This window comes from Myzus persicae, unplaced genomic scaffold (genome assembly GCF_001856785.1).
Source record: "Myzus persicae strain clone G006 unplaced genomic scaffold, MPER_G0061.0, whole genome shotgun sequence".
NCBI classification, from domain to species: domain Eukaryota; kingdom Metazoa; phylum Arthropoda; class Insecta; order Hemiptera; family Aphididae; genus Myzus; species Myzus persicae.
The window spans coordinates 18,638-46,536 of record NW_019104397.1 but is presented as its reverse complement, the minus strand read 5'-3'; the positions used below and the strand labels follow the sequence as shown (position 1 = coordinate 46,536).

The 27,899-nt window shown below is 28.9% G+C and overlaps 1 protein-coding gene across 2 annotated transcripts; it reads right to left on the bottom strand.

The window, feature by feature from the left end:
* Window positions 1-741: 741 nt before the first annotated feature.
* LOC111041855 lies at window positions 742-16,405 on the bottom strand. Of its 2 annotated transcripts, XM_022326293.1 has the most exons (8): window positions 16,319-16,405; window positions 11,400-11,532; window positions 7,718-8,073; window positions 3,422-3,583; window positions 2,881-3,201; window positions 2,474-2,635; window positions 1,933-2,253; window positions 742-1,713 (listed from the first exon to the last, which is right to left on the bottom strand). In XM_022326293.1, the coding sequence occupies exons 3-8, from the start codon at window positions 8,025-8,027 to the stop codon at window positions 1,442-1,444; spliced, it is 1,548 nt and encodes a 515-aa protein (XP_022181985.1). In that variant the 5' UTR covers window positions 8,028-8,073; window positions 11,400-11,532; window positions 16,319-16,405; the 3' UTR covers window positions 742-1,441. The 2 variants fall into 2 exon arrangements, with proteins under 2 accessions (XP_022181985.1, XP_022181984.1); XM_022326292.1 differs by lacking the exon at window positions 16,319-16,405 and having other exon boundaries at window positions 11,400-11,770.
* Between the last annotated feature and the right edge of the window lie 11,494 nt (window positions 16,406-27,899).

The following is a 27,899-nucleotide window of genomic DNA, read 5'->3' as shown; positions in this document are numbered from 1 at the left end:
AATTAAATAATTTAAATAACAATTACAAATAAATAATAATTAAATAATAAAAGAATATTTTATTTATTAATAAATTCCATTAATACATATGACGTTTTTTAAGACTAATAATTAAACCTCTCTTAACCAATTTTTGGTTTGTTTAATTGATGAAAAAAAAATTCACATGTAGGTGAAATAATTTGATTTCTTACAGAAATGTGTAACATTGTATTTAAATTTGACAGAAACCTATGTTTTTTAACAACATACATTATTAAAAACAATAAAATCAAAATCACTTTTAATTAATTTTAAACAATTGTATGCAAATGTTATCTTATATCTTACACTATCTGTTGAAATGTTCATAATGTCTTAAATAAATAAAATAAGAATAATTATAATTAATAATAAGTCTTACCAGGCACGCCCACAGAGATGTAGCTCACTAGGTGCAAAATATTTTTAATATCAATATATGATGTGGGGGGCTTTGCCCCCCACACCCCCTAACACTTATTACATGACATATATTATTTATCATCAATAATGGGTATAACAAAATATATTTAAAACAACTCATTTTATTTATTACTTCTTATAAAATATAAAAATTAGATAAAATTTTAGATGTATAACACACACATACATATATATATATATATATATAAATAATAGTGTACCACAGAATAGATGTCAGATAACGAAATTCATAAAATATTATTAATGACCAAAATAAATGTATTAATAATAGACGCGTGGTTAGACGTGACTGTACACAGTACTAAAATGCGGCAGACGGTAGTATCTCAGAATAGCCAGATGCCAGAATAGCTAATAAGTATTTAATATTTACTATATTGGGAATAATCATGGGCATAAATTAAAAATTTACAGAGAAGGAATTTTTATATTTTATTATTTATTTGAAAAATCCAAATTATTAAAATTCTCAGGTGGTGCATTTGCACCACCTGGCCACCCCCTCCGGGCGTGCCTGAGTCTTACAAGTTACAACTAATAACTAATTTAATACATATAAAAATATCAAAAAAAAATAGATTGGAGTGTAAGAATATATTAATGGTTATAACTAAGATTATCATAGAAAACTTAAAATTCTAGATAAAATGCAATGAATTGCTGTAGGTAGTATACTTGACAAAATGAGCCTACTGAATTTTCAATAATTAAACTTTTATCAGAAAATATAAATTATAAATTGGCAACAACATTGTCAATGATACATAAATATTTTGCTATTATTCAATAAAATTTTTAAAAAAACCTAATAAATAATGCATAACGCTGTAATATGATTACAAAACTTTTGGGGCAAACCTCATTCCTCATAAACCACCCCAATAGACACAATTAGGTTAAATTATTCTAATAAGAATTTTTAAGCTGAAAAAACCTGATGAAAACATGCTATATTTTACTTCAAACCATTTAAAAATCACTTAAACAAGTAAGTGCCATCATCGCTGGAACTGCTACTACTGCTGGTGCTCCTATTTCTTACAGTGCTCCTACTACTGCTGGCAGCTTCTGCATCACCCCCAAGCTGAAATGATAAATGATACGGTTCCATGATATTCTCTGGTACAGCTCCTCTATCGGTCGGCCGCATACGATTATTTTTTTCCGTCATCATCATCCCTATGTACAGCTGGTCCACTAGTTTCAGGTAATCTATCTCATACGGACTTTCTTCTTTTATTTCAGCTTCTGCATCAAGGTATACATAAATCACTTGGTCACTTGTTGAATAATGTCAAAAATAAAAGTTATTGAGTTATAATATGAATTCATAATAGAATTATCAAATTTATTCCATGTACGTAAAGATATATACTGAAGTGTATTCACTTGTTGCTTATAATTATTAAGAGGTACTTCATGATTTCACTGTAATGCAATAATTACAACAATGAATAATTTACTTACTAAAAGGGCCTGTCAACAAATTGCTGTGACGATTGACACCACCAGCACTGCTCACTAAAGGTGGTGCTCCTATTACTCTTGGCGATCCTATAACAGCAGATGGTGCCACACTGTTGGCGCTCCTACTACTGCTGGCAACTTCTGCATCACTACCAAGCCAGAATGATGAATTATACGGTTCCAGGATATTCTCTGGTACAGCTCCTCGATCGGTCGGCCGCATACGATTATTTTTTTCCGTCATCATCATCCCTATGTACAGCTGGTCCACTAGTTTCAGGTAATCTATCTCATACGGACTTTCTTCTTTTATTTCAGCTTCTGCATCAAGGTATACATAAATCACTTGGTCACTTGTTGAATAATGTCAAAAATAAAAGTTATTGAGTTATAATATGAATTCATAATAGAATTATCAAATTTATTCCATGTACGTAAAGATATATACTGAAGTGTATTCACTTGCTACTTATAATTATTAAGAGGTACTTCATGAATATAACTGTAATGCAATAATTATAATAATGAATAATTTACTTACTAAGAGGGCCTGTCAGCGAATTGCTGTGACGATTATCACCACCAGCACTGCTCACTAAAGGCGGTGCTTCTATTACTCTTGGCGATCCTATAACAGCAGCTGGTGCCACACTGTTGGCGCTCCTACTACTGATGATAGTTTCTGCATCAGCTTCAATCTTAACTGTAAAATCATAATATTTGGTGATTTTACAGGAAGGTATACTATATCACTTGGTCAGTTGTTGAATAATGTTGAAAATTAAAGTTATAGAGTTATAATTTAAATTCAAAATACAATTATCACATTTATTCCATGTATGTAAAGATATATACTGAAGTGTATTCACTTGTTGCTTATAATTGTTAAGAGGTACTTCATGAATTTAACTGTAATGCAATAATTACAACAATGACTAATTTACTTACTAAAAGGGCCTGTCAGTGAATTTCTGTGACGATTGATACCAGCAGCACTGCTTACTAAAGGTGGGGCTCCTTTTACTCTTGGCAATCCTACAACAGCAGATGGTACCACACTGTTGGCGCTCCTACTACTGCTGGCAACTTCTGCATCACTACCAAGCCAGAATGATAAATTATACGGTTCCATGATATTCTCTGGTACAGCTCCTCGATCGGTCGGCCGCATACGATTATTTTTTTCCGTCCTCTGCCTCCCTGTGTACAGCTGGTCCACTAGTTTCAGGTAATCTATCTCATTCGGACTTTCTTCTTTTATTTCAGCTTCTGCATCAAGGTATACATAAATCACTTGGTCAGTTGTTGAATAATGTCAAAAATAAATGTTATTGAGTTATAATTTAAATTCAAAATACAATTATCACATTTATTCCATGTATGTAAAGATATATACTGAAGTGTATTCACTTGTTGCTTATAATTGTTTAGAGGTACTTCATGAATTTAACTGTAATGCAATAATTACAATAATGAATAATTTACTTACTAAGAAGGCCTGTCAGCGAATTGCTGTGACGATTGACACCACCAGCACTGCTCACTAAAGGTGGTGCTCCTATTACTCTTGGCGATCCTATAACAGCAGCTGGTGCCACACTGTTAGTGCTCCTACTACTGATGATAGTTTCTGCATCAGCTTCAATCTTAACTGCAAAATCATAATATTTGGTGATTTTACAGGAAGGTGTACATATATCACTCGGTCAGTTGTTGAATAATGTTGAGAATAAAAGTTTCTGAATTATAATATGATTTAAAAATTAATGTTTTCATAATTTTCACCAAATGGCATTGTCATGGAATCTTCAAGTGACATTTTGTAATGTACTTGTACACTTTTTTGTAAACGAAATAGAACATATGAATTCTAATTTTGTCCATTTTAATAATTGAATTATTATGAGAAAGTATATCATTATTCTTTATCTAATTATTTGTGAAACGATAACTGAGTTTATTGATAAGATAAAGAAAAGTTCTAAAGAAAATTTTTAATTTTATTTGTAGACCATTATAGTTAATTATTATTAAACCTGTATGAATCATTTTCCTTTTGAGTTAATTAATGTATTGTTACTTCATTATTTAAATCAGGTAATATATTATCAAGTGGAAATTATAGACCTATCTCACTATCATTAATTTAATCAAAAATTTTCAAAGTGTATCAAAAGTAGTCTATTAATTTTTTTTTAAGTCAATTTTTTTAATTTTACTTTTTGGTTTTGTAACTGGTTTGTCAATAATCGATAAGCTTTGGAAACTGGATAATTTTGTTTGTAAATATATTGATGTGAATTATTAAGTTATGGGTATTTTTCTGAAATGTAAGCACTTTTGATTGTGTAAATCATGAGTCATTGCTAAAAATGCTAGAATTTTTAGTCAAATGTCCTTGGAGTTGTTTATAAAGTTATAACCTTTCATAATATCTGTTAATAATTTCAATTATTTAAGTAAATGATTGTTATTGTATAGCTAGAGACATAGCTTGTGGCAACAGTCTTAGGCCCCCTATTATTTACCTTTTTACATTAATGATATATTGAATATAAATATAAATAGTAGTATGGAATTACTTAGTAGTTGCTGATGATATGGTTCTACTAATATTTGAACCTAGAGTTGATAGTTTGAACCATGAAGCAAATGCGATTTTAAAAAACGTGTATCTTTTGTATTCTAAGAATATCTGAGAGTTAAATTTACTAAAACCTAAATTTATCTATTTTATTTCACTTGTTAATAATGTTTTGCATGAACATAATTCGACTGTCCATTCTCTAAAATGTAATCCTAATTCAAATACCAATTTCGACCTGAAATGTATACAACTTGATAAAGTCAATGAATTAAAATATATTAGCTTAAGCCTAATTATAGAGTATAGACTTTGATGGGATAGACATGTAAATTATATTAATGGTGTTTTATGAAAATAGTTGTATGTATTTAATGAAACCAGGCTTATTTTAGATTTTAGAATTATTGAAGCTACTCGTGAGCTGCTGAGCTTACGTACATTTGCTAAGTAAGATTGAGACAAAAAATGCCAGTGTTACGTCCTCTTAATGCTTATTTGTATCTTTTTGTGTGGAGAAACTGAAACTGTTATTATTATTATTGACTAGTTATGAGTTATATATCTCATAACGCTTTGTGCTGTTATATATTGGCGTTGTTGTTTTTTAAAATTTATATCATCCTACTTCGGTTCCGGCACGAGTCCGTCGTAAGTAGCCACCATCCTCGTAGGAGTTACACTGCTACCAGCAGTTAAAATATATTGTTTTTTTTTAAATATTTGCTGAATCAATCTATACTAATACTATTCCACTTTATGAAAAACTCAATGTAAAAATATTGAAGATTATTTAAAACCAATCTGTATTAATAGACTTGCATAAACATAAACATTTAATACCTGCATTAGATCATGAACATATATTATTAGATATAAGTAAAATGTTAACATACGTTTATTGAAGTGTCAAACAGTTTTTAGACAAAAAAGTGTCATGTATACTGGTATTAATTAATTTCGCCTGTTAAATATTAATATAACTCAGTTTGATAATTTAAGTCATTCAAAACTTATCTTAAGTATTTGTCAACGATAATAGAATTATAATTTGATTATTACATGAAATGGTTTTACTGATCTAAAGTATTTGTATAAACAACAGATTGTTTTTTAATTTATTTGTATTCTTAAGGTGATAATGATAAGAAATTAAGAACTCCACCAGGACAAGCTTTTTTTTAAATATTATATATTCTATGGTATTTTATGAATACAGGGTGATATTTTAAGCATTCTTATTTTATTTTTATGCTTAAATTATGTATGTATTAAAATTCAGATTTTTGGAATTTTTAATACACTTGAAGACTATTTTTTCAAATCATTGATATTTGTTGTACCACTTGAGAATGATCCTGTGACAATACAAACTTCAGTTTTTCAAACTGGAATCTTCTTTTTTCCATTTTTAATTATCAAGCAGATATTTATTTTGAGAATTTTGATGTATCTAAATTTTGACCTAGATCAAAACTGTAACTTTGCGTTTTAAGGGGCGATTGTAAACTCCGTCAGAATACCTGTTAGTTAAAAAGGAAATGAAACGCCATTTTTATTTTCTTACCTATAATGGATATGTCAGAATAACTACAATTTGTATCTCATTATTTTAGTTTACATTTCCACATATTATAACATAACATAACATACCTAGGTTGCTAAATACATATTTTATGATTATTACAATTATTTATTATGATAATACATTAATACACGTGACAATTTGGATGATTTGTTCTGGCAATTATTATTTTTATTAATTATTATCTATTTTTTGGGATATTATAATAATGTACATACCAGTCCTGTGTATTAATTTTGGATCTAAGATAAAAAAGCCACGGATAAAAAATCCACCGATAAAAAGACAAGGATTTATTTTTGTACAAAAGCAATTTACTACAAATGTCATACTACAATGTACTATTATTTATTTTAAAATGTAATAAAATTAATATAATTTAAGACAATTATAGCTAAAAATAAGCGAAATATTTTGAAAATTAAACTATATAAAGAAAATATGAAGAAAATACCAGAATACGTGTCTTTTTTTAAGTGACACATTTTAAGTCTCTCTAATATTATACTATTATTAGTAGGCTATACAATAAACTATTTTGTCTGACCATTTTTCACTAATAATTGGACTAATCTTATCGCCGTATATTAATTGTATTATCTATATACCTACTTATTGGTGTTTTGGTGTTCATTTTATGTAGATATTGCAATAGGCAATTTAAATGACAAAAAAAAAAAATGTAAAATATATAGGTAGTGATGGTGATGGCTTAACACACCGGTCCATAGACAAGTATACTACACCGATACATAGATGAATATTTGACGGCTATTGCTTACACAATAAGGAAATTTTAATTTATTTTTTTAAATATTATATTTTTAAATTGTACATAGTAGTAAATTGTTTGGGTAAAAAAATACATGTGGGTCTTTTTTATCCATGGCTTTGTTATCCGGCTACCGTTAATTTTATACTGTGACTTGATTTTCTTAAGTGAGAAATTTTACTTGATTTTTTTCAGTGGTGGAGTTTACATGAATCCAATTTTACCTGTTTTTTTTCCTGGCCGACTGTACACTAAAAAAAGGTACTTGTGGCGGAGTTTACATGCTCCCGTTTTAAGGATAATATGTCTATGGTAATGGGTTAAGTAAATGTGGGGTTTGGATAATTTGAAAAGTTAACAATTACTATTAATTTATAAATATAAATAATTTGTAAAAATTTGCCAAGTATAATAAATATTACATCTAACATTACATAGTTTTTATTTATATAAAACCATTTTTAAGGATTATTATTATTACCCTCAGTATACGCATTTTAATAACGCAGAAACTACTCATTAGAATTTTGATTTAGATAACTCAACATTTTCAAAAAAAATCATAAACTAAAAAATGTTGAGTCTTTGAAAAATAGAAGTTTGTTTTGCCATAGGATACTCCTCAAGTAGTACAAAAAATATTAGAAATTTGAAAATACGGTAATAGGTCAACTTAAAAATTCTAACAGTCAGAATTTAAATTAATTTATCAATGTAAGAAAAAATATGGGTGAGCATTCTTAGGTATCTATTGAAGTCTATACACTTTAATTTCTTAAAATTACAAAATACTTTGTAAATTTAACTATAATGCAATATTTAGAATATTAAATAATATACATACCGTGAGGTTTTTTCAGCGACTTGCCACCACAGACTACGAAAGCTGGTACTCCTGCTGCTGGCACTGCAACTACTGCTGGTGCTGCTACCACTGTTGATGCTTCTACTGCTGATGTTGCGGATACTACTGCTGGTGCTACCACTACAGCAGCTGGTGCTATTAAGCTCGTGCTCCTATGACTCCTGTTGTTGCTACTGCTACTTTTGCTACCACTACTGATGGTGCTCCTACTTGTCTTAATGCTCCTATTACTTTGGGCAGCCTCTGGATCAATCTTTCGCTTTGCTCCTGTTTCAGGTGTCGGCCGCATACTGCAAACTTTTGACGTAAGCAAATTGTCATGCAATTATTATAACCTATAAAATCAGAGAAATTAAAAGGTATACATATATTACATGGTGAGTTGTTTAATAATGTTTAAAATAAAAAATTATAGAGTTATAAAAATTAAATTATCACACTTTTTGAATGCAAAGGTTAATAAAAATTAATATATAAGAAAGAACATGAAAAACCATACATAGAGCCAAAATTAACAGGTGAGGGTCTTAGGAAACATTGTTTTATCTGCTATGCAAAGTATGCCACTAGATTTAAGTAAATGTGTTGGCATTGGAACAGATGGGTGTTCAGTTATGACATCAGTTGTTCATGGAGCTGTCCAATGCGCCCAAACTAGTTGTGAAAATGCAATTTTTAGTCCATGTTCCAACCACACCTTAAATTTGAGTATTTCTAAATCATTAAATGTCCAGTTAGTCCGAAACAATATGAGTATAATAAGAGAAATATTGTCATTTTTTAATATGTCATGAAAAAGAAATTTTATTTTAAAAAATAATCTTAAAGGATGTAAGCACTCTTAAGCTGGATTATGTGACACTAGGTGGATTGAGCGACATGAAAGTATTTGTGAATTTCAACTAAATCTGGTTGAAATAATTGATAGTTTAGTATGTATTCTGAATGAAATGATGTGTTGTCATCATCAAAAGCAAAAACACTACTCTCATCAATTTGTACCTGTGACTTTGTATTAACTTTGTATACAATGACAGAAATACTAATTGTAACAGCAGCAGCAAGCAAAATATTACAAGGAACAACACAAGATATTTGTAGTGCTGAACACTGCATAGATATTAATCATAAAAAAATTAGAAGACAAACGGTTAAATAGTGAATCAAATTTTAAAGGATTATTTGAAAAATGTAAGATAATTATGACAAAATTGGAAATGAATACAGCAGTACCACGCACAGCTAAACGTCAAACTCATTGATCCAACACTCCAGCTAGTAATCTTGAGGAGTACTATAGAAGAGTTTTGTGTATATAGTATATACCTATCCTTGACAATGTCCTGGAAGATCTTGGCATGAAATTCTGCAGCAAAAAAAATAGTACAGTATTTTTGCTCATGCAATTAGTACCAGTTTCGATAATCAACATGTCTCCAGGGATGTGTGATAAATTAATAAATTCAATAACTGAAAACTTCATTTTTGGAAATAAATCAAATCGCCTTCAAATGAGAGTTAGAGCTGTGGAAATCAAAATGGGTTTCAAGTACTATAGTCAACAATTTTTTTTAATTGTAAAATGAACTAGTTACTTAAATCACAATTTTATTTCTGTAGGTGAAAATTCTCCGAGAGATGTTTTTCAATCTATTGAACAATGTCTTACGTTAATTTTTCCACTTATAAGAAAGCTTTTATTAATATTAAGAACACTTCCTGTAAGTGTCACTTCTGCAGAGAGGAGCTTTTCAACACTTCGCAGGTTGCTTATTATAAATTAGTATTACAATTTTCATAACATTTTACTTCACAGCAATACCATTGTTATTTTGTTTTAAAAACAATGCTTATGCTTATGTTATATTTTAAGCTTTAATTTTGCTTACTTTGCATTTGCTTACATTATAAATATATTTGAATAATGCTATAATGGTTTGCTTAGTTAGCTTGCTTTCACCTAATTTCTTGCTATTCAATTCATGATTTTTAGATTAAAAACTTGGTTAAGGAGCCAAATGGGACAAACTAGATTAATTGGACTGGCATTAATGCATGTGCATAGAAATGTAGATATAGACATAAATAATATAATTGAGCGGTTTGCAAAAAAACAAACGAAAAATAGATTTTATTGTATAACTGTACTTATTTATTATTATTATTATTATTATTATTTTTTTTTAATACATATTCTTTATTATTATTATTATTAATACTTATAATATATAGATTTTAAAAATAGGTTCACCCCCCCCCCTTGAAAACTGTCCAGGGACGCCAATGATTAAGGAGACAGTAGAAGATGCATAGTGACAACGATTTTTACTGATGATTTTCTGTGTTTGTATTAGTTACAAGGTTTAAAAAAGAAAATGAATCTTTAAATGCTAGGGTGTTATAGAATCTTAATTTGTGAGTAGGTACTTTGTAAAATAAATAAGCAAAACTATTTAGTATTTAGCTAGTTTTATTCATTTGTATGTGTATTTAAAAATAATAATACCTATTTGGTTTGTGAAAAATTGATTGTATTTTACATTAGTATAGAATATTTATTTTTTTTACAGATTCTTTAAGAATTCATCCTAGGTGCAAATAGAAAATTTAAAAGGAATTTCATGGACCGTTGGTAGTATAGTTAGCCCACACTAAGTTTTGTTTGTCTAGCAAATAATATTAGTGAAATATAATTATGACTTTTTGAGTAATGTAGTAAATATTGGATCACTACAATGTTTAATTAAATAGTAGACTCTTAAACAATTTTAACATATCATTTTGGCATGTATTGTTACGTATATATTGCCATATAGTATAAAATAAAATATAATTATAAATTAAATTAAATATATACAATATTCAATATTGATATAAATAGCATAGTGATTACAGTTATATTCTTGATATATAAATGTGAAAATAAAATATATATATATAATAAGATTAAAATAATATTATTGAAACTGCATTTAATATTCTCAGAAAATAAACACAATAATTTAGTTCTTGAAAAATGTCCTTGGACTCTTTTAATCTTATTACAAACATCTAATTGAATAGCCTAAGAATATTTGGATAAAATTCTAGAAATGTATCTTTAAAATTGTTTGAATATTAAATAATAATTATTACTTTTGATGTTTTTGAAATACTAATGATATAACGTTACAAAAATTAATTAAGATAGAAAATTAATATAATATTCAAATTATATGAAATAAATTATTTCAAAAGTTCTGATAACATTATTTTTTAATTTTCAAATATTATTTTAAGTTCTTAACAGGTCAACCGGTATGTGTACCATTTTTGGTACATTGTTTAAATTACATGGCAAAATTATTATTATTTTTTTTAAAACATTTTTTTTTACATACAATATTGAGTTTAAAAGTTATCAAAACCTAATAGAAATTTATTTGCCTGGTGGGCTACGAAATATTTTCCTGTGTTTAAATTGTATTTACATGTACCATAGTAGGTACGCATAACACTTTTTGACAATTACTCCAGTGTACCAACAATGGACCACAAAAATGTATTGGCAAAGCAATAAGTTTACCTAAAATGGTACACACAGCTCTCCAGGCAATGTACCTTAACATAATGTAGCGGTTAACCTGTCCTAAAATATAAAATCGCTGTTTAGGGTACTTACAGAGTCTTGTCAGTCTTTTTCCAAGACTTCTGGTACCACCACCACCACTTCTGCAACCTTCAGTGATATCCCTTCTGATATAGCCTGGGTCTTCGCCACAACTATCACCAAAAACTTAACCGTATGTCGGAATCTATAATATATATATTACATTATGATAGGTTCACAGTTTAAAATATTAAATAAAAACATAATTAGGCAATAATGAATAAATCTATAATCGTTCAGACTTCATAAACTGTACCTTAAAACCTACAGAACTTATTTCAAATATATTTTATGAAGTTAATATTAGCTACAATGATGAAATCATTTAATAAAATAAAATAATTCGAAAATAAATTATTAATTTTGCTCATTGAATTATTAATACATACTATAAATACAAGTACAATTTGAAGTTAATAATGTAAATGGTACGTACAATGACCTGAAATGAAAGCTACTTAATATTATGAAGGTATTTAAATTTAATGCAATACATTAAAATGTATAAAAAATTACCAAGAAAATCGAGTTTTAATGATATTGAGGTAGGTACTCTGTTATTTTGTTATAAAAAAAAAAAGAGAAAATGCGTCTTTTTACCTTGGTTATTGTTTACTTAATTGTACTGTTTTTAATTGCGATTGTTTAATTGATGAAAATTAGTAAAAAAATAAAATGAAAATAAGATAGTGAAGTAGCCTTTGAAAGATAGATATAATATTGACAAGGCTCCGACGACGCGATAATGAAAGCCAGGGTTCTCCGTATTTGAATGTGAGTACCGAATAACGAATAGTGTAGTAAATTAGTAAATATCCAACACCAGGGTTTTTTTTAGTGTGTAGTGAGACACATTTTGTGCAGTGAGAAAAGTCATTGTGCAGTACAAATTGTTACTTTGTGCAGTGCAAAATAAGAATTTCATGATGATATTTATTGTATATTATGAAATAATATTTGTCTAAAGTTGAAAAAAAAAATGTTTTAAAATACATTTTGATAATTAATTATTGCGTTTTAGTTTTATCTTTTATCATAGTACGTTAATAGTCTATGGTTTTATCTTTCTCTCTGATCGAGTTATATAGGTTGCAAACAGGCAAATTTATTATTATCAACAATCGCGATAACATGATAACATGCTTATCAAAATGTATCGTTGACTGCTTGACTAACGTTTTTATTTCTTATACTCCAATATATTTTCAATGCTCCATGGTTCATAGTAAAGTTTTCATTCTACATAGAAGTTTCTGTTTTGGTAAATTGTTTAATATTATAAAATTAATTTTTAACACTATGATAACAGATAATTTGTTTCGCGAATTTGTGAGTACATATTATTTATTATTATATAATTGGAAATTTGTGAATATCTATGTTCTAAACTTGGTTTTTTTTTGTATGACCTATGTTATTTTGTCAATCTGTTTGAGTTCAAAATGCTCCAGTCATGGTTAAAAAGAGATAAATCTCCAGCTGCAGCTACTACATCTGTTGAAAATAATAGCCCAATCACTTCATCACACTTAAATATCGATGAACCATCTCAATCTACGTCTACGTCTAAACCGACTGAACCGTTGAATGTAAGTAAAGTATATTATGGAGACACTGATGTTTTTGATCATAGTCATAGAAATGGTAGACATTATATAACATGTATCCCTTGTTCAAAACATCCAAATTTAAACAAAATATATTCTAAAACGGTCCCAGCCATTGCCCAAATATGTGGTACAATTTATCGAGAAGATGTAAAAAAAAAACATTTGTTATCTGAGGGTCATATTTTATGTACTAGAGCACATCGTTTGTCATCATTAAGTAGCAGTGAAGTCCTTAAAGACAAATCCAGTGCCATTGGTTTGGCTGTATCAAAAGCAAATAGTGATCTTGCTTCCAAAATAGGTAGCTGTATGATACATGTGTATAACGATGCTAAAAAATTGACATTGTCAGGATATTCCTTTCCCGGGCGTGTAGTGGTATCTAGGTATGCATCTAATTTTCAAATGAATTCAAATGAACAATACAGATTTACAATACTTATCCCCGAATGGTCACCATAATTGTTTAGAATGTTTTGCAAATACTGATAAATCAAGAGTCATCGATACAATTTTAAATAAAACTTTGGCTATTTCTTTAAGATGTGACGGAAGTGTAGATCGGATGCAGATTGATAAAATTTAAGTTTTAGTAAAAATAATTAACAACGAAGGGAGTGCAGAATTACTATTTTTAGGTGCAGATGAACCAAAAGAGCGTGGGGTTAAAGGCATGATTAGAGCAATTGAAGATGGATGTGACAAACTATTTGGTGAGGGTAGCTTCAAAAAAATTATTTTAAAAACTTCATCTATTGTGACCGATGAGCTGCACACCATATGGTCATTAAAGGAGGTATTGATGTCTCTGCCTCAGTATTTTCATCAGCACTCACATGACGCATTTGTTTTAGTAATGCCCATAATCCATTTTTTCCCCTGTATTACATTTGGCTCCATCGGTCACAATAGATGAAGTTTTTAAAATAATTTTTTTGAAGCTAACTTGGCATGGAAGTCTGTGTCAGAAAGTGTTAGAGAATTAAAACATATTGTTATTGAATTAGTTGCAATAAGTACATTTTTCCATACATCAGGACTGCGTACACGTGAACTTATTTGCATAGGCGAAGAAAAAAAATTAAGCCTAATGAGATTACCTAAATTGTTTGAAGTAAGGTGGATTGAGTTCACTTATGAACTTTTGAATTCAATTTTAGTGTCTTGGAATGTGTTGGTTTTATATTTTATGAAATCAACAGAAAAGTCATCCATAGGGTTTAAAATTTTTTGACCAACTATGATAATATATATATAATCGCATTTACTGCAGATTTGTTGTTTTTATTTTCAAATTACCAAAAAAAATTGCAGTCAGATAGTCTTACAATAACCGATATGGATAAATTAACTAAAAATGTACTAGACCAAATAGATTTATTAAAAACTCAAAATCTATTAGGTGGTTGGTTGTATAATTTAGAACTAAAAATAGAAAATAGAGAAGAAGAACTATACTTAAAATGTATTAAACTTCATACAACTGAATGGCGCACTAAACAACACAATAAATATGTGACAGACAAAAGAGATAAACAGGCAATTATTAATGAAATAAGAGAAAGTCTAATGGAATTTTTATCTCAAAGATTTATACAAGATATAGACACAATAAATATTTTAAAACCATTTGTCGAACTGTCACAACAATCAAACATTGAACAAGTTCATAACATATTATGTTATGATTTAGATTTACAGCTCTTCAATCAAGAATACCAAGAGCTTTTAATGTCTGAGAATATTATTAAGTATAGAAACATGAATCCATCAGATTTACTTAAACTATTATGTATTTCTAATGAATATTGTAACTTGAAAATTGCATTAGCAAGAATAATAGCTGCAAAACCATCATCTGCAGATGTGGAAAGGTTAATAAGTGCTAGTAACAAACTTAAAACGTCTGAAAGAGCAAGAATGCTAGTCTCAACAGAAAATTATTATTTATATATTCACTACAATATGCCAGCATTAATTGATTGGGATGTAAGAAAAGCAGTTTTAAATTTTATGAAAATGAAGGAAAGAAGGAACACTAATAGACCAAGAGGAAAGTCACAGAACTACTTTAAGGGTATATTTCAAGAAGCGAATCCAGTGAGTTCTGAGAGTGATACTGAGGTAGAGACCAAACCTAATACAACCAGTGGATTGATAAAAAAAAAAAGTTTTAAAATTAAAAATCATTAATATTGTTTAATGTAAAAGTTTAAAATTAAAAAGAAGTTACCTAGTTCATTGATTGTTTTTATTTTTATAAACAATTATTATTACAAATTACCTATTACAAGTACATTTTAATTAGTAAGTATTACTACATAATATATTTACAAACAATATTATTAAAAATGTAGGTAGTAGGTACAGTATACAGCAGACAGTAGTATAGCAGTTCAACGGGTAAGTTATAACAGTTCGTAAGTCTGGTCTATTCAAACAATTTAATGAGTAGGAATATGTTTGTGCAGTGAGAAAAAATCGTTAAAAAAAACCCTGTCCAACACTGTATTAGTATATTCCATAGTTTTCATTTCATATTAATCTAATATTGCCATTGTCAGCTGAAGTTGTTATTTTAATACATTTATGATAAACAACTTGGTAAGGCAACAGCAAGTCCGTGAGTTGAAATACGCCGTGACTAGTTTGCGATACACTTACTGAAAAGCGTCACGGCCGCCGTGTCAATCTGTCTGGCGACGACTGTATATATTTTATACTTTGTTTTTTAGGTGTTATTGAAATATATATATATAAGTTTAAAAGTATTTAAAACAAAACAATGATTTAAATTTAAATGTTTAAGAGGACACCACATCCGTATGTGTCATATCCATCTTACAAATGTAAAATATAAGACAAACTGCCGTTGTAGGTAGCGTTTTTATTTTTTTCGATAATACCAATATATCAATGGCTAACTTGGAAAACGTAAAAATACCAGATTTTTAAAAGTATTATAATTTTTTTCTTATCGATGATATCAAACAAATAAACACGCTATGACAGAAAATATTATCTTCTATATTGTGTACACTTTTAGATTATCTACTAAGACTACAAACTGAGTGCTTCTATCCCCCGCAAAACAGTTTTTGCTATGTTGTACATTTTTAAGACCGAGACAACACATGTGGGTGTAACATCCTCTTAAGTAGTAATAAATTGTATTTCAACTAATCCAAACAGCCCACTTATTTATCCCTACATCTATTGTGCTGATTGCAAAAATATTTCATACAGATTGTACAAATTAAAAATTCACGTGAAAAATATTAAAGAGTTAACACGGAAAGCGAAATTGTTGTATCTACTTACATAATACTCGCTTAGTGATCGTTCGATGTCTGCTTCGAAGGAGAGTTGGAAACACGGTGCGTATTCGACGACGCGCGTCTGGAAAGAGAGTGGGTAAAGAGAAAGGTATCGTCATAGAGGCCGACGGCGATCGGAGTTTCGAACGATGTAAAATACAAACAGGAGGGGCGTGCAGCTGTCGAACGCTAACGCGCTAATACCGCTGTCATAATGTACAAAATATGTTGTGAGTTGCCACAATATGTATAATACATTGTGGAATGTGGGACATTGTATATTGTTCCGAAAAACATGTGTTCCAATGGATATTCGTACCAATAGATTTTGTTCCACAAAATATTAATCGAGATATCCACTTGAATACTTGATATAATATCGTTGTATATGAAAAACGTTTCTGAGCGGAGACGTTGTGTCAGTTTAGGATATTTAATATAGTTATTACTTATTATTAATTCGGTAGCCGATAAATTGAATTGATATTATTTTTAAATTATCAGCGATTCTGAACAAATTAATATGTACAATAATGTCAAATTGGGCTGTTTCGGAACCGAATTACAACAAAATGACTACAATCGTTTTTCTTTGCGTTAATACGTATTTTTTCTAAATTTGAACTTAAAATAACTATAAAAAAGCTGTGTTTATGTTTAATTTTTAGATTTTTTGGTTACAGAATTGACTACTTACATTAAACCTTGTTTTAAATTTTCAGTTCGTAGCTATAAAAGTTGAACAATTGATAAATTTCTAACTACAAAATCATTTTTCAATTTTCGATTGGAGAAAACTTATCAAAATCATCCGTTCTATAATATTCTTCCTGTTTTTTTTTTTTTAAATAATCGTTGAAGACGAGTACCTAACTCGAGATTACCTTTGTCCGGTTGCTCACTAGTACACGACAATGATATTATAGTGGTCGTCGCGTCGCTACTACCCGATGGAAGACCAAGTGCCAAAACGATGTAATCAAAAAATAAATCGTATCGTTCAAAAGTTTCTAAATCTTAAATACCTGTCAAACGAAGGTTTGGAACTTGTTTCACTAAAATTGATCGGAATATTCAGTCAAAATATTCATAAAATAGGCTGTTAATTTTTTATTTTATTTAATAAAACGAATAAACATGAACATGGAGAAGTAACGAATAGTACCTGTCCTGTAGAATAATATTGTTGGTATGTAGGTAGTCACTTAGTAGGTTAGTATTCGCGTTTACCCGCGGTACCCTATACCGTTAATTAATTTTACAAAAACAATTACAAATAAAGGAATTTTAAGCCATTGGTTTAATGAAAAAAAAGAGATATTACCAGTGGCTACATTTTAGATATAGAGTTATATCGGTTATATTATATACTTTTCCGAAATTTGGACTGAAATCTCGGATTATGATATTATTGTATAAACTACAATTAATGCAAATGAATCATGTTATTAGCATTTAAAAGACCAATTTTATGTCGTTCATTGATAAGTTCTTATTAGGTATAGTAATTATTGATACCTTACTAAAATTATATAGTGAAAATACGGCCGTATCCATTTTCCTCCAAAAACGAGATACCGTTTTCCTCCAATAAATAATAAAATAGTTTTTATAAATAATTTATGCACAGCAAAAAAAAAATGTTTGTCAGGTCATTGTGTTCAATATAAATAAAATAATTTGAGCTATAATTGTATAATACAGAAAGCTCTAAATAAGAAAAAAATAATAATAATAAAATAAAATAATAAAATAGTTAATAAAAATAAAAACAAATTGAATATACCTATTATTATATTTTTTTATAATTATATGACATTTCAGCAACAAATGAATACCTGTTTAAAAAAAAAAATTATACATGTTTAATTATTTTTATTCAATTAATATGAATAATTATTTTACTTTTTGTAATTACATTCCTAGAAATGTCTTCGTTTTGCAATTTAATAATTGCATTGTCGATTGCTTCACGACGTTTGTTTGCTCGGTAGTCTTTTGATTTTTTCGGAGTATGAATACTTCTTATTTTACAATAAATATCAGTTCGAATTTGTTTCACGATATTGAGCCACATAAGTATATTTGGTTTTTCTTTATACAAATTTTCTTTAAAATGCGAATGGAATGACTCACATGAATTGGTAGTTCGTAATAACGAAGATGATGATTCTGCCCAAATAAGTGGTGGAAATGTAGCATTTTCTGAAATGTAAGTGTCTGTTAAATAGTCAGCATAATGATTGACTCTAGTATCGTTAGGTATATTGCTCATAAAATCTTCAATAAAACACGAAGAAACTTCTTCTCTTCCCTCGGATTTTTATTAGGCTTAATCGATAGCTGATATAGATAGCCGATACCAAAGTGTAGTCATTAACCGATAAGCGCAAAATGTGATCCTAGCTTTACTCTATCTTTATAAAACGGAACTTAATACTACAACAAAAATTTTTGCTAAAATATTGTAGGATAATAGACATAACTTTAGTCGAAAATAATATGGAGGAAAATGGAAACCAACCTTTTATTTTTTTGGAGGAACATGGTCAGTGGAGGAAAACGGTATCTCGTTTTTGGAGGAAAATGGAACCGCCCGAAAATACACTGGACTCAAAAACACACGCCCACCCATACACTGCCCTAACACATCTGCCCATCTGTTACGCACTGTTCTGGTTGTATTTACAAATAAAATGATATATTATAACGATATTACAAAATCACAAAATGCATGCAGTGATGCAGAATATTAATATAACACCATAGAATGGATCACTATTGTTTTATGCAGCGCATCGTCGCAAATTAAATGCGTAGGTATAAGCAAATCTTATACATCTATATCCACTTATATATCATTAAGTTATTTATTTATATTTTCATCTTTAAACCTTGGTCACTTAAGTTTGGTCCTTATTTCTTATTTATTTTTCTTATTTAGTTTAAACTTGTTAAAAACTGTAGTGAAAACTAGTGTCGACTAGTTAAAACTAGTTTTGACGAATTTCGGGTCTTCACTCTAACATATATAATATGTACAATAAACATACATTTATAGTATATACTATATATAGGTACAATAATATTTTCCGTGCATTATATTATACCAAGGACACTCAAGACAGAACAGTCATATACTTATATATACATTGTAATGTGTATTTCAACAACCCTCGCCGACACCAACCACACAGCCACACAGACACAGACACACACACCCACACAGACACAGACCCAGACACACACACACACACACACACACACACACACACACACAAACACAGACAGACACACACACACACACAAACACAGACACACACACACACACATTTATATTATATGTATATTAATATTATAGGCGGTGCCCTTTTCGTTGTGTACAAAATAAATTCCAAACCGAGGGGGATATCGTCTGTACATTGTAAATACCACAGTTTTTATGAGAAGGTCAAATATGAAAATATAACACTGTCTAACAAGAAAAAAAATCTTGCAGTGCGGTTCGTAGCATGTTGATTTTATAAATACGATTTCTGAAACTTAGGAATTTTGTCTTTTAGCTGATGGTCTTCCGTGTTTGAAACGATAGTTTACGCGTTTACGCCTATCATCACGACGTCCGACAAAGATCATATTGTTTTAAAATGACAATCGAATGAAACACTTGTAGAGGTTCACGGATCACTATATCATGATTTTAAATATATTTAAATGCATAGCAATATTAATATAAAATATGGTGTAAGTGTTGCCAATGTGCGACGAGTTGTAAGAAATAAGAATAATTATTTTTACAGTGATTGATAGGAATATTAATTGACCTCAAGCACATATTCACTACCGTTAATTATTATTGTTGTACCTATTTTTGTAATTATTAAATGTGTCTTGTGACTAGTTATATAATAATATAAACATGGAGTATATATATTTATAATTATAAAGGTACAAATAGGAAAAAATTAATTCAACCAATTGTAGTACTGTAATACTAGAGACTAATAAAAAAATAAACTACTTCAAATTTCAATACCTGTAAAATTGATACCATAAAATATACGTAGTCATATAGGTTAGGTAAGTAGTGTAATCAAAGGAGTGTAGCTTACATAGACACATAGTGCTATGTACTGACGTCCCGCCATATACGCATATGTTTTTTTTTTTTTTTATTATTAGCTTTTAGTAATAAACTATAATAGCTCAACAATTAATACATATAGTGCAGAAAAAATTATACAGAAATAAGACTTAAAATAAATAGAAACAATTAAAGAAAAAAAAAAAAATCCTAACGCATATGTTAAAAGGCTTAAATAGCGAGGGGGACATAATATGAGATTATTCACATTAGGAAGTTGTCGACCTCGGGGATTTCAGAACAACGACGCGATAAGAAACCGGGTGCGTAGTTCTGAGAATCCGACTACCGAAAGTGCGTTGCGGAAATATAAATAAAAAGAGTTAACATCTATAAAAATGTCAAATATAATATCAAATATAATATTACAATATCTAATCTATCGACCGACACGACCGGGCGACCGTTCCTGGAAACCCACGCACACGTGCAATTAGTAAATGGGGTCAGCGCTATCTCATCGCTAGGAGAAGAGTGGAGAGTAGGCCTATAAAACAGGGACCCATCCACCCGATATTCAGACGTGATTTACCAGAGCCAGTACGAGCACCTTCACGCCAGTCGACTCTCTGACAAATTTCAGTGTACCAAAAATAGTCTATCAGTTTTACATGTCAAAATAAAGTCTATGTTCATAATATTCTACAATTGACTTAGAATTATTTACACCTCGTCATCTCTTGTCTTAAACACCACGATCTGTGGGATGGACCACTACAATAGTTACATCGATAAAGTGATTTACTGATTTGAAGTTTTCCTATTTATTTGTTTGAAACATCGACATTGTTTTTTTTCAATTGTGAGCCTAAAGTACAAAATGGAATACTGGTCCGCTTTTTTACCAAAAACTTGTCGAAAAAAATATTTTTCTACATTTCTAATACAGACATTTCATCCGTTTCTTGATATCTAGTAGACGTACAATTAGAACTATGAATGATTATAATCATAATATAGGCATATGAAATAATCGATTTTTGTAATTTTTTTTGTTTGTTAATGAATTTAGACAGAATATTTTTCGTTCGGATCAAAAACCTTAACATGTAACACAAGATTTTTCATAAGTTGTTGGTCAAAAATAAAATTTACCCGTAAATCCACAGTAAATTTGTATGAGCGTCCGAAGTTCGTGTTTTGACAAAATACGTTACGATTGAGAATATTTTCATATTATTTAAACGCCAAAATTCATAAAAGTAAATTATAAGTAGTACATGAATATCTAAGGTTTTAAAAATGTGATTCAAGATTTATCGTATTTTCAAACAAAACGTCTACTAGAAAGTCAATATAAATCTTTCCGAGCGTTTGAAATTCAAATGTTTACAACATATAGAATATTCACTTGATTTTTCATGGATTCATTTTCTTATTTCGTCGTGATTCAAAAACAAATAAATGTAGATAATAACAATTTCCTCCATACATTTATTTGATTTTTTAAGATAGGTCGTTGATACAAATTTAAAATAAATTTAGTCCTTTTGAGATGTTTAAGTACATTTTCATTTGTTTTTCTTTGTTTTTTTTCCAAAAATGCCAATGAAATATAGTAGTATCAAAAATCTTTAAAATAATTTCATACGATAATGATAATGATTATATATTGTTACAATAGCAGTTGAACGATTTGAAATATGCGTAGCGAGCACGATTTTTTTATAACAAATATACTATATTATTTCACATTCAAGCAATCGTAATAATAAATTTTAGAACATTTCATAAGACATATGAATACAAAAAAAAATTATGTTACAAATAGTGAGTGATTTTAAATTTTATACGCCTTAATAATTGTATATATGTCAGAACGGAAATTAACAAATTATTGGGGAAGAGAAATTAATGTTGTCGATACAATATTCCTATGCCAACTTAATATCTAGTGGTTGCTGGCAAAGTTGCTTTATTTGGATCTCGTCACTTTTTCCACAGACATATATTACTTATATTATTAATATTTGGTTAGATATGTGAGAAATGTATAAATATTGCAAATTGTAAATATTTAATTTATAAGAACTATTTAATGTATTTATACTTCACAAAAATCTTACAGCAGAAGAACTCTTGCTTTTAATTCGATAAAACTATTAATGTATGTATAGAAAAACAACTACCAGTATATCATCAGGATTCAGGGTCACTGGTCAGTCATCGATTAGAGTCGGGACCCAGACAAAAGGTTTAAACCCGAGGCAGGAAAAAAAGGTTCTCAAATATCGCGAATAAAATAATAAAATATCAAATGTATAATACATTTTGTAGAATGTGAAACAATATAATTAGGTCAAATAATGCCAAATAATGATTTAATTTTGAAAAGAAAAATTATATTAAATTACCACCTATATAATTATTAAGTCTATAAAATTAATTTGTTGTGTCCTAGGATAAGACGCTAGTGGCAGTTTGGTGACCCTCGTTATATATGATAATATTATGTTTAATGAGATACAAATAATTAAATAATACACAAAAATATAGATTTATGATAATTATTATATCTATATTTCTCCTCAGATCTGCTCAGGTTGTCCGGGCAGTATTAGGTACACGTGCTTGTTACGAGGATAACTTGGGTACCGATGTTGTAAAAAAATGCATCAGGTTTTTAATTTTTGATTTAAGTCGTGGCTAGTGTATATTTTGTATGTGAGTACGAGCTCTGCGAATATAATATAGAATACGTCGACCTCTCACAATGTATAACCTATTGTCGCAACCTGCGAGCTATACGAATGTATAGAATATCATGACTTATGATTAATAAATAACTTACATAATGTATAATAATCTTTTGTTGAGGGTCACGCGAGCTTTATAAGTATATAGAATTCATGATTAGTAGTCGACCTTACACAACATAAAACCTATAATCCCAAATAGTAAAAACCCAATTACCAATTGGCAGACGGGCGCACCTATAGAAATCGTAGAAACCCGAAACTAATTATCCTTTTAGAATTTGGTAACAACAACTCTTCACTGCTAACACGTGAGCGGCCATATCAAAGGAGCCGACACCACGTTTAAAGCAGCCCTGATCACAGTGCAATCAGATGTATTTTAATCACCAAGATCTCAGCACCTTATTAGCACCTTTTCGTCATTCCACACACACTCTATTGTACATTACTATAATTTTTGCGAACAAACATTGCATTTTCGATTTCCTTGAAAATTGTCTACACTTTTCTCACTTAAAAGCATCGTCATATGGACTGCGGATAGTACGTTTACAACAATATTAAAAATCTAATATTATAAGCTGGAAATGAGTAAACTGGTAAACATTTGGCTGCAATTGTTCAGGATTTACAAATTTACAAATTGTTAATGAATATATTATATTTTATTCAACATAGCTTGAAATTCACTGAGATCAGTTCTGTCTCGAAAAAAAAACCACGCACTCAACTTAAGAAAACTAGGCACTCATATTGAACTACTAAAGGTTTTTTTGCACCCGATTTGGAAACAGAATAGTTTGTACACGATGTATGTGATAATTTATAAGATTTCTAAACTATTATTTTTTTGTATAATATTATACACTATGTCCCTTATTCTATAATTTTGTCTAATTTTCGTTCATTCAGTGGGCATAGCCATTACAGATAACCGATATACGACTTATTTTATTGTACATTATACTTATTATATATATATATGTATAATGTCTGGTTTTTTTTTATTATTGTACACGTTTTTAATGGTTTTCGTTTATACACAAGGATAATAAATTGTAGTTGAAATACACCTCAACCTGCCACCTGCGGTATACGCTACAGAAATTCGGGTCGAAATACGTCGACCCTTCATGAGGCTATACATACAATGTTTATAAGTGGTTATAAAGTCGAAGGTCGGTAATAAATCGTGTGCATTTATATACTGGGTGATTTTACAAACATGCTCACCCCATTTTATTTTCGATATTGTTATTTTTAATAAACATATAATTGTTGTATAACATTTTTAATTATAAGTACTTTATTTTTTTCTTTTAAATACAAATTATAAAAAATTAGATTTTGATTTTATGTATAATGCATAATTATGGGTCAGCCAGCTTAAAAACACCCTGTATAATTTACACTACAATATCTACTAGCTACAAGTTTTTATTTCAACGGTGTAAAAGAAAACGACTGTTATCGAATGATCAATGCACGATCGGCGCCACCAAGTCGCCTCATCAACACGAAAATCCCCTCGTTGCCTGAAACGTAGAAACACTTTACCTACTGAAAGGTTAAAAATGGAAAAATATATTTACTATACTGAACACAACGTCGTGTTTAATGTAAAAATAAATATGAAATCTGAAATGTGTATGTTGTAATGAATTGAATGTAGGTATGTACTTATACGTAAATGTATATTGAAAAAAGTTTTTGCAAAAAATTGCTGACAGCTAATATTTAATATAATATATAATTTATTACATACAAAAGTGAGTCGGTTCTTGAAACTATCATTATCCGTTTATTTACAATAACAATTTGTTTAATAATTCATTCGTTAGTTGTTTTATAATTATGTTTTGTTTCATGTATACGATTGTGTTTTTCGTATTTCTTTTATTGATATCAAATTAATTAATATCCTACTCTTAACAATTAGTGACAATTATTATAGAAAAGATGATTTTTTTGTTTATGTAATTATGAAAATAATAAGTTATCAATTTTTAGTTAATCATACCTCTCAACCTTTTTTTACGACCACAATTTAATTTAGATCTATACAAATTTCGACACACTTAAAATAATTAATGGATTTTTGAAATATCATAAACTATAAGCCTATAATCGGTATATTATATAAGTTGAGAATTAGAAAATATTCACAACAGTTTATCTTCTGCGTGGTTTTACCATCACGTCATAATGCTAAAATAATGCCATATATTTAGTGGGTTTGGCAAAATCCGGTGTTCGCTTTGAACACTTTTTACTTACATCGAACACGATTTGTTTGGTCGCGCCATACTGGTTAAGCAAACTATTGCTACAGAGAATAGTGAGACATCCGTTGTAGTTTGGTATGTCGGGGAGTCGTTGATATATCATTTAGTAACATTAAATTGTTATTTTATTATGCAGGTATCACATTCATATGCATTGTTTAACTTGTTTTGAGAGTTTTTAATTAACAATCTGTTATAATAATTAAATACTTTATAAAAATAAATGTATGTAATAATAATAAACGTTTTTGTGGTGTAATTGAGTGACAATCTAATTAATTATTTTATTTATCACATCGATAATTTATTTTTATTTATATATCATTATTATTTCAGAATATTCTTATAATTTTATCTATATGTATATTATTTATATGTTTGGTTAAACTGTTTTCTTTTGACGCCTACATGTAAAATATATATACGCTGATGAAACTATAATAAATCAATGAATGACTTATTAATAACCATTTTATATTCGTATCAACATTCAATTACAATACTTATTTATAACATTTACATTACCTTGAATAATTTGAAAATTATCAATATATTTGTTTAATTAGTTCCGATGGTAAAACTGTAAAAGTACTATATTAATTATATGTTTTCTGACTGGAACTAGAGTGTATATTATTATAAATATATCACAGTTAATGCACAAAAAAGTTTGTGTCAAAAACTTAATAACACATTATTTAAATCAAAAGACCACGAATAAATTATCTATTTTAAGTTTGTCAGTGATGATTGTGTTATACACATTTATGGGATTAAATCTATACCATTATAACGTCTTCTTTAAGATTTGAATCAAAGCAGACGAAGTAACCAGCATTGTTTCATTAAAATCAAGATGCAACGTTGTTACAAGTCTTATTACACGTTCTCTTGTATAACCATATATAAACCATTCAATTACTCTATATTAATATGATTTTTGAACCATTGAATCGATAGAAATTGTTTATAAGTTGTTATTTATCTGAACAACAATACCTATAGATATTTTTCATATTCTGCAGTAGAATATTGATATAATATATTATTTATAGTATTTTAATGTACAAAACTCAAATAAGTAGTTATTTTGTTGGTGTATTCAAAAAAAAAAAAATAAAAAAAAACTTTAAAATCATTTAAACACACAAATAGATGAATTTTGAATTAAAATGCGACTGCGTTCGAATAGTAAAAAATTAGCTCTACTCATAATGCAAGAAGCCCACATTCGATATAATTTTTTATTTTGCCCGTGAAAAGATGTAATAGTATTGAATTTGCAAATGAAATCGCCTGCTCGAGGATAATGATTTTGTATTGCTGCCTCAAAAAGGCCTCAGTAGCTACACCTTGTACCATGAAGGGTAGGCAACCTAATGCTCACGCCATAGACTGGAGGTGAAACACACGGTAGACATTATGCGGTCATCGCGCGCGTGGTAACTATGTGGGTACCATGATATAATTAACATGGTATGGCAGCAACTTTAACGAAACTGAGATACTACTGAGTGTTAATGGAATAAACCTTATTTTATCAACTATGCCATGAAATATTGACGTCACTTGGTCCAGTTCCAATTTTATTTAAAATTAAAATAAGGTGGCAATATGATAATTTTAAATGTACTAAAATAAGACTATTTTCGGATCTTAGAATTAATTGTCCAATGATTCTCTATAATATAAATAATGATATATATGCATATTGTATACGTATACAGGGTGAACTTTTTGTCACGAAATTATTATTTCACTAAGTAACACTAGTAAAAGTATAACTCTAATAATTTATTATAACTACTACTAACTATAACTCATAAACTACTTGTTTAAAATTAGATTTGTATGTATCGACGTACTCTTAAAAATATTCTGCAATACATCATGAAGTAATAAGTATTGTGTGATATAAAAATCACTCTTTATAATACAATATTATTCATTAGTATTATTTTACAATGTATGTTTTTTTAATTAACATTGTATAAAAATGTGATTTATGTCATAAACTTGTGCTGTTGTTTTCTGAAAAATATATTTTATAACATTATTACCATTATCAAGTTGTTTTGTTTTATTTATTGTACTTATAAACCCATCAACGTCCCTAATATGCCTAAATGTGCAGTAGCAACTTGTAAGGGATCTAAGTCCCCAGATAAAAGGATTTTGCTTCATAGATTTCCTAAAGAGGTTAGTATGCAGAAAACGTGGGTTAAATCATGTGGACGAGTTGACAGTATAAATGTACATACTGGTGAGTAGATAATATTTTATATACAAATATTTTATTATACTTTTATTTGTTATATTATATTTGTGTAACTATAACTATTCAGAAAGAATATGTTCTCGACATTTTCATAGTAGTGACTATTTTAAGCCACTAATTCAAAAAATGCTCGGATATTCACCAAAATCTTCAAAAAAACTGAAAGTTGATGCTGTACC